At 40.9% G+C, this 13,178-nt stretch overlaps 1 protein-coding gene across 4 annotated transcripts in view; it reads left to right on the forward strand.

The window, feature by feature from the left end:
- LDHC (lactate dehydrogenase C) overlaps nt 1-13,178 on the forward strand; it is a 39,203-nt gene that overhangs the window by 2,785 nt on the left and 23,240 nt on the right. For all 4 annotated transcript variants that reach the window (XM_003818235.4, XM_008971506.4, XM_063608124.1 and 1 more), the window contains exon 3: nt 123-240. In XM_003818235.4, coding sequence (XP_003818283.1) covers nt 123-240 — 118 coding nt within the window. The remainder of the gene's footprint in view (nt 1-122; nt 241-13,178) is intronic.

Genomic DNA, 13,178 nt, shown 5'->3' on the forward strand with positions numbered 1-13,178 from the left:
ATATCATTTTTCCCTATTAAAATATGAGATTTCTTTAATTATCAAGTAGCCACATGAAAATTCTTCTTATTCTCCTAAAACTTAAGTAGGAACATTTTATTCAGAACTTTCGTATATTTTAGGATTTGGCTGATGAACTTGCCCTTGTTGATGTTGCATTGGACAAACTGAAGGGAGAAATGATGGATCTTCAGCATGGCAGTCTTTTCTTTAGTACTTCAAAGATTACTTCTGGAAAAGGTTAATTTTAGTTTTATAAAGTTATTTTCAAAGCTTTTTAAAAAAGTAATAAATTTTACCAAACTGATGTCAATAAATATAAAATTAAAAATAGCACCATGCCATTGGGCCATATAATTTAATTTAGTTAATCAATTTTTTTTGTTTTTTGAGAGAGTCTCACTCTGTCACCCAGATTAGAGTGCAGTGGCGTGATCTTGGCTCACTGCAACCTCCACCTCCCAGCTTCAAGTGATTCTCCTGCCTCGGTCTCCTGTGTAACTGGGATTACAGGCATGCGCCACCACGCCTGGCTAATTTTTGTATTTTTAATAGAGACGTAGTTTTGCCATGTTGGCCAGGCTGGTCTCGAACTCCTGACCTCAGGTGATTGGGCCATATAGTTTATTTTTATTTATTTATTTATTTTGAGATGGAGTCTCGCTCTGTTGCCCAGGCTGGAGTGCAGTGGCACAATCTCAGCTCACTGCTACCTCCGCCACCTGGGTTCAAGCAATTTTCTTGCCTCAGTCTCCCGAATAGCTGGGATTACAGGCATGCGCTACCACACCCCGCTGATTTTTGTACTTTTAGTAGAGATGGGGTTTCACTATATGTTGGCCAGGCTGGTCTCGAACTCCTGACTTCAGGTGATCCACCTGCCTCGGCCTTCCAAAGTGCTGGAATTACAGGTGTGAGCTGCGGTGCCCAGCCGGGCCATATAATTTAAAAAGTTAATTTTTTTAAAAAGAACACTTCGATATAATTGGAGCATATTTGGAAAACAGAAAGTATAAAGAAAAATTGAATCTCTTCTATTAATGACTTTATGTAGGTTTTCTAAGCTTTTGTTTTCTTTACATAACTGATGTATAAATGCTTTTAAGCTTGTCATTTTGTCTCATATATTTTCCCAAGAATATACAATCTTGAAGAGTTTCTGTAATATTATTAATACATTTATCCATATTCTTTAGTTTTCTTTCTATGTTTATAGTGAACCAGGTTTCAAGGCATAGCATGAGGCCATAGAACATAAGAAATTTAGAACTTGGCCTCATTGGCGTTAGCATCATCTGTTGACCAACTAAGAAGCCTCAGATAATTAGGAAACATAATTATTTTATCATACACTAAAGTATATGGTGCACTGTTTGGTAATGTGATTCAACAGATATACTTTCTACTAGAAGCCCTCTTATCTAACATGATTGAGATTGAAGGCAGTTACCTAATTTAAACATGCTTCTTAGAAAGAGCCATGATAAACATTTTATATCGACCTAAAACATACACATGTAGATAAAAGTTCATTTGCTGATTTTCTGGTTGTAGGGCAAGGCCTTTGAGTACGGCTCAGCTGATTAGAGTTTTGCAGTGCCTTCCCATCCCTTCCCCCTTCCCTTCCATCTTCCCCTTCCCTTCCTTTTCCCTTTCCCCTTCCTTCCCCCTTTCCCTTCTCCGTTCATTTCATTCCTCCTTTCCTCCTCTTCCTCTTTCCCCCTCTGATCCTCTCCCCTCTACTCACCTCCCCTCCCCTCCCCAGCCCTCCATCCTTTCCTTTCCTCTCCTCTCCATGTTGCCCAGATTGGAGTGGCTATTTATTTACTTATTTATTTTTGAGACAGAGTCTTGATCTGTTGCCCAGGCTGGAGTGTGGTGGTACAATCTCAGCTCACCACAACCTCCACCTCCGAGGTTCAAACGATTCTCCTGCCTCAGCCTCCCAAGTAGCTGGGACTATAGGTGTGTGCCACCATGCCTGGCTAGTTTTTGTGTTTTTAGCAGACACAGGGTTTCACCACGTTAGCCAGGCTGGTCTTGAACTCCTGACCTCAGGTGACCCACCTGCCTTGGCCTCCCAAAGTGCTGGGATTACAGGCGTGAGCCACCGCACCCGGCCTGGAGTGGCAATTTATAGGCATGGTCTTAGCACACTACAATCTTGAACTCCTGGGCTGAAGGGGTCCTCCTGCTTCAGCCTGGCAAGTACCTGGAACAACAGGTGGTGTCTTTCTGAAAGCACGTCAATAATGATCATTTAGATTGCTTTAAAGTACTACAAGATATTTAAAAGTGTTCATGAAGCAGTCTGGTTATAAAACCTTACTAAATTTTATGACTTTATTTATTTTATTTTTGGAGACAGTTTCACCAGGCTGGAGTGCAGTGGCATAATCATGGTTCACTGCAGCCTCGAATTCCCAGGCTCAGGTGATCCTCCCACCTCACCCTTCTGTGTAGCTGGGACTATAGGTGCACAGCACCACACCCAGCTAATTTTTAAGAAATTATTATTTGTAGAGATGCGGTGTCACTCTGTTGCTCAGGCTGGTCTCAAACTCCTAGGCTCAAGCAGTTGCAGGTGTGAGCCACCACGCCCAGCCCATTTTTATCCCTTTCTCAAACCTAGAAGGACAATTTTTAAACAATTTGCTTTTAATGTCTTCCCAGGGATTAACTTACTTTTCATAGAAACAATTATTTTTAATATTAATTATGGAATACTTGATAGAGAAAAAGAGATTAACAATAATGTAACATTGGGAGGCTGATGTAGGAGGGTCGCATGAGGCCAGGAGTTTGAAATCAGCCAGAGGCAACATAGTGAGACCCTGTCTCCATTGTGCCTGTAGCCCTAGCTTTGCGAGGCTGATGCAGGAGGATTGCTTGAGTTCAAGGTTGCAGTGAGCTATGATTGTATCACTGCACTCCAGCCTGGGCACAAAGGAAGATCCTATTGCTAAAATATATATAATAATATAACAAACATCAGTGCATCTACCACTCAGCAAAAGAAATAAAACATTACCAAGTCAGTTGATACATTCTGTATATTCATATCTTCCTGTCCCTAAATCTCAATGTTGAATGTGGTGTTTACCTTTACCAAACATTTCTTTCACACTGGTATTTAGTGACTTATATTATCTTTAATTATATATATAATAATAAATACATAAATATATTTGGGTACAAATATGACTAATTCTTGATATGTAGCAACTAATGAGCAGAAGTACATAGACATACTAGATAGTAGTTTACTAGTTGAGAGTGTTTAGTATGTCTGGGGTATCAGTATGTTTTGTATCAGTTAATTTGGTGGATTGGTTAAATGGAGTCAAATTAAAAGAGTATTACTATTTTATTTTATTTTATTTTGTTTTTTGAGATGGAGTCTTGCTCTGTCACCCAGGCTGGAGTGCAGTGGTGTGATCTCTGCTCACTGCAACCTCCACCTCCCAGGTTCAAGAGATTCTCCTGCCTCAGCCTCCCAAGTAGCTGGGATTACAGGTGCATACCACCACGCCCAGCTAATTGTATTTTTAGTAGAGACGGGGTTTCACCATGTTGGCCAGGCTAGTCTCGAATGCCTGACCTCAAGCGATCCACCTGCCTCGGCCTCCCAAAGTGCTGGGATTATAGGTGTGAGCCACCGCACCTGGCCATATTTTAAAATACTTGAAAACATATTCAACCTTCAATTTCTAATAATATGGCAGGATAAATACCTGGATTAATCTTTTGCTGTAAATGAGAAAACTCCTGCATAAAATATGAAATAAAAAAATAAATCCTTGAGAAAGAATATGTTCTTAACAAAAAAGTAAGGCATTTTCACAACAGGTACTGAATGAAGTGAGAAAACCAGAGAGTTAAGCAGAGCACTGCAGCTCTGATTGCTCTTTTTACCCTGATAGCATTTGCCAAACATGGTGGACATCAATTTTGGTTTTCACTGACTCATAAAATTTAGGAGACCAGAGACAGAGCTTGGGGATTTGGGGAGATCACCCCACAAACCTGGTACCCTAGTGGACTAAGCCAGGGGTTACTAAACTTTTTCTGGGAAGACTCAGATAGTAGATATTTTAGGCTTTTCCAGCTATGTAGTTCCTATTATACCTACTCAACTCTGCTCTTACAGTGCAAAAGGAAGCCACAGACAATAATACATAAGCAAGTGGGTGTGGCTCCAGTGAGACTCTATTTACCAAACACAGGTGGTAGACCAGATATCGCTTGTCTGCCAACAGTAGTTTACCATTGCCAGAACTATACCGTTAATGTAATGATGAGCTACAAATAATTATTCTCTCCCTGCCTTTGGGGACTACAAGTAACATTGAATGTCTTAGACACTTTAGTGGGGGAATATACCTGCTAAGGATTTGGAACCACAAGCTGGCTCTTATTTGAATTCCAGAAAACCTTAAGCAATCAGATGGTAGCTGGAGGAAACTCACTTTATTTCAGGCCTCAAAGAACTTCCACAAATAAACTTCCAGAGAAAATGAACATCTCACAATAGAAATAATTAAATCTGCAAGAAAAGGCATGAGCAAGAACCAGCATAAGAGAAACATGCCACTATAGATTTAAAAATTATCAAACACAAATTATAAGATTAATATGATTATTCTACATAAAAAATAAAGAACAGACTTGAAAATATCAGCATGAGACAGGGGACTATAAAAACATTAAAAAAGTAACAAAATATAACTTATAAATGTGAAAAACTCAATGGAGCCAGGCATAGTGGCTCAGTCCTATAATCCCAGCACTTTGGGAAGGTGAGGCAGGTGGATTGGTTGAGGTCAGGAGTTGGAGATCAGCTTGGCCAACATGGTGAAAACCTGTCTCTACTAAAAATACAAAAATTAGCTGGGTGTGGTGGTGCATGCCTGTAGTCTCAGCTACTCAGGAGGCTGAGGCAAGAGAATCACTTGAACCAGGAGGCAGAGGTTGCAGTGAACTGAGATGGCACCACTCCACACTCCAGCCTGGGCGACAAAGTGAGACTCCGTCTTAAAACAACAACAACAACAACAACAACAACAACAACAACCTCTATGGATATAATGATAGATTAGACACATTTGAAGAGAGAAGTGGCAAATCTAAGGCAATTACCCAGAAGACAAGAAGTAGAAAATATAACAGGTTAAGAGTCATGGAGGATAGAATAATCACATTTGAAGAGATTATGATTCAGCATTTTTGAAGACCACTGAAAAATATCAACCCACAGATTTAAGAAGCCAAATAATCTCAAGAAGAATAAATATAATATCCCTACCTGGACATATTCTTGTGAAATTAGAGAACACTAAAGGCAAAAAGAAGTTCTTAAAAATTGTCAGAGAGAAGATAAATTACCTACAGAAAAGGGAGAGGGTGACAATAGCAGCAGTGAAACCAGAAGACAATGGAATATTTTTAATGTGCTGAGGGAGGAGTAAGTGTCAATCTGGAATCTACCCAGCAAAAACATCTTTCAAGAACAAGGACAAAGCTGGGCCTGGTAGCAGGCTGAGGCAGAAGGATCACTTTGAGACCAGCCTGGGCAGCATAGTGAAACCTTGTCTCTTAACAAAAAAAAAAAAAAAAAAAAAAGGAGAGTGAATGAAGGTGTTTTCAGAAACAGACTGAGACAATTACTGTCAGACCCTCCCTAAAGGAAACACAAAAGTATATATATCAGGCAAAAGAAAAGTGATCTCACATACAAGATCTGTGATGCAAGACAAAAAATGAAGGACAGAGAAAATGGTAAATATGAAGGCAAATCTAAATAAATATCAATTGTATAAAACTGTAGTCTTGGGGGATTAAAAAATTTTTGAATATAGCATATAAATATACGGGCGAGGGGTGATAGTGATGAATGAAGTAGTGTTCTAACTTTCCTGTGTCATTAGGGAAGCAGGAAGTGTGGTGATTAACTTTGAACTTTGATAAGTTAAAAATGCACGTTGTAATTTCTTTTTCTTTTTCAAATTTTTATATTTTATTTTTATTTTGAGACAAAGTCTCACACTGTCACCCAGGCTGGGTGCAGTGGTGTGATCTCAGCTCTCTGCACCCTCCACCTCCCAGGTTCAAGTGATTGTCCTGCCTCAGCCTCTCGAGTAGCTGAAATTACAGGCACGCACCACTGAGCCTGGCTAATTTTTTGTATTTTTAGAAGACATGGGGTTTCACCATGTTGGCCAGGCTGGTCTCTAACTCCTTACCTCAGGTGGTCTGCCCGCTTCGGCTTCCCAAAGTGCTGGGATTACAGGAGTGAGCCACCATGGCTGGCCTCAAATTTTTAAATAATTTTTAAAGAGGCGAGGTGTAGGTCGGATGTGGTGGCTCACGCCAGTAATCCTAGAACTTTGGGAGGCTAGACAGGCAGATCACTTGAGGTCAGGAGTTTGAGACCAGCGTGGCCAACCTGGTGAAACCCCATCTCTACTAAAAATACAAAAATTAGTTGGGCGTGCTGATGCATGCCTATAATCCCAGCTACTCAGGAACCTGAGGCAGGAGAATCGCTTTAACCTGGGAGACGGAGGTGGCAGTGAGCAGAGATCATGCCATTACACTCCAGCCTGGGTGACAAGAGCAAAACTCCATCTCAAAACAAACAAAAAACACAGAGATGGGATCTTGCTATGTTGCCCAGGCTGGTCTCAAACTCCTGGGCCCAAATGATCCTCCTGCCTCACTCAGCTGGGATTACAGATGACATGATCTAAGTTCTGTGACAGCTAACAAAAGAACAGAAACCTTTAAATTCTTAAAGGTGTCTGGGCATGATGGCTCATGCCTGTAGTCTCAGCACTTTGGGAGGCCAACGCGGGTGAATCATTTGAGGTCAGGAGTTCAAGACTAGCCTGGCCAACATGGTGAAACCCTGTCTCTACTAAAACTACAGAAATTAGCTGCATGTGGTGGTGCACACCTGTAGTCCCAGCTACTCAGGAGGCTGAGGCAGGAGAATCACTTCAACCCGGGAGGTGGAGGTTGCAGTGAGCCAAGATCGCTGCCACTATACTCCAGCCTAAGCGATGGAGCAAGACTGATCCAAAAAAACAAAAAAATTAGTAAAGAGGAAGAAGTAATATTAGATAAACATACCTAATGAATTAAAAAGAAGATAGAAATATAAGAAGAGGACAGCATATAAAACTAAAAGTTTAGCAAGGATGACAGACAAAGTTAGTAATCAGAAATCAAGGCCGGGCACGATGGCCCATGCCTGTAATCCCAGCACTCTGGGAGGCTGAGGTGGTGGATCACTTAAGGCCAGGAGTTCGAGATCAGCCTGGGCAACATGGTGAGACCCCTGTCTCTACTAAAAATACAAAAATTAGCCGGGCATAATGGTGCACACCTGTAATCCAGCTACTTGGTACGCTGAGGTAGGAGAATCACTTGAACCCGGAGGTGGAAGTTGCAGTGAGCCGAGATTGTGGCAGTGCACTCCAGCCTGGGCAACAGAGCAAGACTCCATCTCAAAAAAAAAAAAAAAAAATCCATTGTATTTCTGCATGCCAAAACCAGGCAAAAGAAATCTAAAGCTATTATTTACAATATCATAAAAATAGGAAATACCTGGGATAAGAGCTTTTGTGCAGAAAACATACCACCTCATTAGAAGATGTTAAATGTCAGGCTGGGTGTGGTGCCTGTAATCCTAGCACTTTGGGAAGCCGAGGTGGGAGTATCGCTTGAGTGGAGGAGTTTAAGACCAGCCTGGGAAACACGGTGAAACCATGTCTTTACCAAAAATACAAAAATTAGCTGGGCGTGTTGATGGGTGCCTGAGTCCCAGCTACTCAAGAGGCTGAGGTGGAAGGATGGCTTGAGCCTGGGAGGTAGAAGTCACAGTGAGCTGAGGTTGCGCCATTGCACTCCAGCCTGGGTGACATGTCTCAAAAAAACCAAAACCAAAAAAAAGAAAACAACAACAACAACAACAAAAAACTCAAAGAATATATTATCTAAATAAATGAGGGGAGGCTGGGCGCAGTAGCTCATGCCTGTAATCCCAGCACTTTGTGAGGCCGAGTCAAGTGGATCCCTTGAGGTCAGGAGTTCGAGACCAGCCTGGCCAACATGGTGAAACCCTGTCTCTGCTAAAAATACAAAAAATTAGCCGGGCGTGGTGGCACACACCTGTAGTCCCAGCTACTCAAGAGTAAAATAAATAAATGAAGTGATATTCCTTGTTCATAGAAGTCTCAATATTGTAAGCTATCCATTCTTCCCATATTGATTATATGCAATCCTAGTCAAAACCCCGCAGGTTTTGTTATTATTGGACATTCCAAGCTAATTCAAGACTTATTATAAAGCACTAATTATGTGCAGAGACTTAATTAGGAGACAATATAAAAGATTGTTATATAACACTGATAATTTTCTAGATAAATAGGAAATTTATGGACCTTTAGAATTGTTCTTATGGCAGTAGTTATCATTATGGAAAAAATAAATTGATACCACACACACACCCTACCTGATACCACACACAAAAATCAAAGCCAGGTTGGTTGAAGACTAAAATGTGAAAAGCAAAACTTCAAAATTTCCTTTAGAAGATAACGTAGAATATCCTTATGACCTGAAGGTAGGGACTGATTTAAACACAAAGACACAAAAAGCATAATCAATAAAGAATACAAAGTTAAGAGTGTTCACAAAAATATAATATAAAAGAGCAAAGAGACAAGCCATAAACTGAGAGAAGATATTTGCAGTGTTAACATCTAACAAAGGAATAGTGTTCAGAATAAAAATACTTGTATTAATACAATACCTAAAAAAATGCACAGCTCAATAGAAAAATGAGAAAAGCCTTCAATAATTTACAAAAGAAGACACTCAAGTGGCTTATAAATAGGGGGAGAAAACTCAATAACCAAGCACAGGAAAATAAAAACCATATCAATATACCATTACACACCCGCTAGATTGGTAGAAGTGTGATAGTGTTTGTGAGGATGTGGAACAATAAGTGCTCTCACACACAGCATATAGGAGTGTAGTAAAACCAGTTAAAAAAACAAGTTTGGCCGGGTGCGGTGGCTCACACCTGTAATCCAGCACTTTGGGAGGCTGAGGTGGGCAGATCACAAGGTCAGGAGTTTGAGACCAGCCTGACCAACATGGTGAAACCCTGTCTCTACTAAAAATACAAAAATTAGCCGGGCATGGTGGTGCGCGCCTGTAATCCCAGCTACTCAGGAGTCTGAGGCAGGAGAATCGCTTGAACCCAGGAGGTGGAGGTTGCAGTGAGCCTAGATCGCGCCACTGCACTCCAGCCTGGGCCATGGAATGAAACTCTGTCTCAAAAAAAAAAAAACAAAAAAACCCCACGAGTTTGTCATTACCTGGTGAAGTTGAACATGAACATATTGCACAACCTGGAAATTACACTTCTAAGTATATTCCCAAGAAAACTTTTGCACATGCGCACTAGGATACATGTACAAGAACGTATTGTAGTAGCCCCAAACTGTAAACAAGTCAATGAATCCCAGTACTAAATTGTAAAATTATGCAGTGTAATATTGCACAGCAGTGAAAATGAAGAAACTACAGGAACACACATTAACATGGATAAATATCAGATACATAATATTTAGTTAAGGGAATACATGCCTTATGATTCAAAAACAGATAAAATGTACTATGTAATGCTGGGCATGGTGGCTCACGCCTGTAATCCTAGCACTTTGGGAGGCCGAGGTGGGCGGATCACTTGAGGTCAGGAGTTCCAGACCAGCCTGGCCACCATGGCGAAACCCTGTCTCTACTAAAAATAGAAAAATTAGCTGGGTGTGGTGGCACGTGCCTGTAATTCCAGCTACTCGGGAGGCTGAGGCAGGAGAATCGCTTGAACCTGGGAGGCGTAAGTTGCAGTCAGCTGAGATCGTGCCACTGTACTCCAGCCTGGGTGATAGAGCCATCTCAAAACAAAACAAAACAAATAAAAAAACAATTAATATGTAATTTAAACATGCATAGGTAGTAAAGCTTTTTTAAAAGTAATGTGATTTTTTGCCAGCCACAAGAGTGGTTGATAGATATAATCTGTTAGAGGCATGCAGGGGCTTCCAAGGTGTTGACAATGTTCTATAAATTTGGGGATTTTTTTTTTGTTTTGAAAAAGGGTCTTGCTTTGTTGCCCAGGCTAGAGTTCAGGGGTGTGATCATAGCTCACCACAACCTCAAACTCTTGAATTCCTGGGTTCAAGCAGTCCTCCCACCTCAGCCTCCAGAGGACAAATGTGAACTAGATGTTTATTGTGCGGTTTTGGCAGAGTTAATATTTTTAATTTTTTTCATTAAAAAATTATTATATTTTAGAGACTAGGTCTTGCCCTGTTAACCCAGGCTGGAGTGCAGTGGCACGATCTCAGCTCACTGCAATCTCTGCCTCCCAGGTTCAAGTGATTCTCGTGCCTCAGCCTCCCCAGTAGCTGGGATTACAGGTGTGAGCCACTGTGCTTGGCCTTTTGTGTGGTTTTAACAGAGTTGTTTAATGTTTTATAAATTGAGTGTATATTTCTTATATGTTATTGTATATGAAATATTTCACAATAGAACATTTTAAAAATACATTTTGTGCCAGGCGTGGTGGCTCACGCCTGTAATCCCAGTACTTTGGGAGGCTGAGGTGGGTGGATCACAAGGTCAGGAGATCAAGACCATCCTGGCTAACGCGGTGAAACTCCTTCTCTACTAAAAATAAAAAAAAATTAGCCAGGCGTGTTGGCAGGCGCCTGTAGTCCCAGCTACTCAGGAGGGCTGAGGCAGGAGAATGGCGTGAACCCAGGAGGCGGAGCTTGCAGTGAGCCGAGATCGCGCCACTGCACTCCAGCCTGGGCAACAGAGCGAGACTCTGTCTCAGAAAAAAAAAAGAAAAAAGAAAATACATATTGTGAGGTCTAATGGGGAAGAGCAATGATGGAACATCGTTGATTAGCCACAATTTTTTTTTTTTTTTACTTCTTAGTTTAGAGATGGCTGTTCATGGGCACAATCACAGTGCACTGCAGCCTCTAACTCCTGGGTTCAAGTGACCTTCTTGCTTCAGCTTCCTAAGTAGCTGGGACTACTATGCCCAGCTCCACAGATATTTTAAATTATCTCTTATGTACAGTGAGTCCAGGTGCATGGAACATAGAGGCTGCTAAGATATTTATGGACCAGGTGTGGTGGCTCACGCCTATAATCCCAGCACTTTGGGAGCCCGAGGCAGGTGGATCACCTGAGGTCAGGAGTTCAAGACCAACCTGGCCAACATGGCAAAAGCCCGTTTCTACTAAAGATACAAAAATTAGCTGGGCATGGTGGCGGGTCCCTGTAATCCCAGATACTTGGGAGGCTGAAGCAGGAGAATCACTTGAACCAGGGAGGCATAGGTTGCAGTGAGCCAAGATCACGCCACTCCACTCCAGCCTGGGCAACAGAGCAAGACTCCATCTCAAAAAAAAAAAAAAAAAAAGATATTTGTGGAAAGAAGGGAGTAATGTGAAATCAGTGAAATCAGAACCTATTATTAATATTATGGTGCTTATGATTAAGTTAGGGATTTAAATAAGACATAACCATGAGAAGATAACATATGCTCTTATAAGGACTTTTTCATAATTATAGGCAGTAAGTGCTATAAAAAAATTCTGTGAAGAAAGTGGTATTTATGAATGATATGATAAATAATGAATGATATGATGGCTTTATGTCTTATTTTTATGTCAGATTTTCCAGGTGCCCTGATCCTGTTAATGCCATCATTTCCTTACCTGTTGTTTATTTTTCTTTCAAAATACAACCACATATCATTTATGAATGATATGATAAATACTTGGGGATATCTAGCAGAGGAATTGGTATTCGAAGAAGTACTCGACTAATATAATAATAATGTTAATTGCTAACATTTCTTGAACATTTAATACACACTGTTGAGTACTTAATGTATATTAACTCACTGAGTTATCTTCTTAAGAACCATATTTTTTAAAAGGCTATTAGCGGCTGGGCGTGGTAGCTGATGCCTATAATCCCAGCACTGTGGGAGGCTGAGGCGGGTAGATCATGAGGTCAGGAGTACAAGACCAGCTTGGTCAAGATGGTGAAACCCCATCTCTACTAAAAATACAAAAATTAGCCGGGCATGGTGGTGGGCTCCTGTAATCCCAGCTACTTGGGAGGCTGAGGCAAGGTATTGCTTGAACCTGGGAGGCGGAGGTTGCAGTGAGCTGAGATTGCACCACTGCACTCCAGCTTGGGCGACAGAGCAAGATTGTGCCTCAAAAAAAAAAAAAAACAAACAAAAACAAAATAACAACAAAAAAACGCTATTAGCTTGATCTTGTAGATGAGGAAGTGAGAGTTAGAGGGGTAGGCAAAGTAATTGTCCATGGTTACACAGCTAGTAAGTGGCAAAGTTGGGAATACTGGCAGTTAGACCTCAGAGCTTTTGCTCCAGACCACTGTAGTTTATGGTCTCTTTGTGGTTATATTTACAAAGAAAAATAAATAACAGGTAAGGAAATGATGGCATTAACAGGATCAGGGCACCTGGAAAATCTGACATAAAAATAAGACATAAAGCTAGTAAAGATGATTTGGAGCCAGATTTTTTTTTTTTTTTTTTGAGATGGAGTCTCGCTCTGTCACTCAGGCTGGAGTGCAGTGGCATAGTCTCGACTCACTGCAACCTCCACCTCCTAGGTTCAAGTGATTTTCCTGCTTTACCCTCCTGAGTAACTGGGATTACAGCACGTGCCATCATGCCCAGCTAATTTTTGTATTTTTAGTAGAGATGGGGTTTCATCATGTTGGCTAGGCTGGTCTTGAACTCCTGACCTCAAGTGTTCCACCCATCTCTACCTCCTAAAGTGCTGGGATTACAGGTGTGAGCCACTGTGCCTGGCCAGAAATGTCATCTAATTCCTAAGTTTGCCTTTCTAGTTAAAATCTTTACTGGGGCAGGAAAAACAACAGTGTTCATATTTCATAAGTTATCTTCTCTTTTGGATTAGAAAGATACAAGAATCACCATAAATGAAGATGTGATATTTTAAAAATTAAGTAGATTTCATTTTCTTTTCTTTCTTTCTCTCTCTCTTTTTTTTTTTTTTTTTTTTTTTGAGACAGAGTCTCACTCT

Source organism: Pan paniscus, chromosome 9 (assembly GCF_029289425.2).
Source record: "Pan paniscus chromosome 9, NHGRI_mPanPan1-v2.0_pri, whole genome shotgun sequence".
NCBI classification, from domain to species: Eukaryota; Metazoa; Chordata; class Mammalia; order Primates; family Hominidae; genus Pan; species Pan paniscus.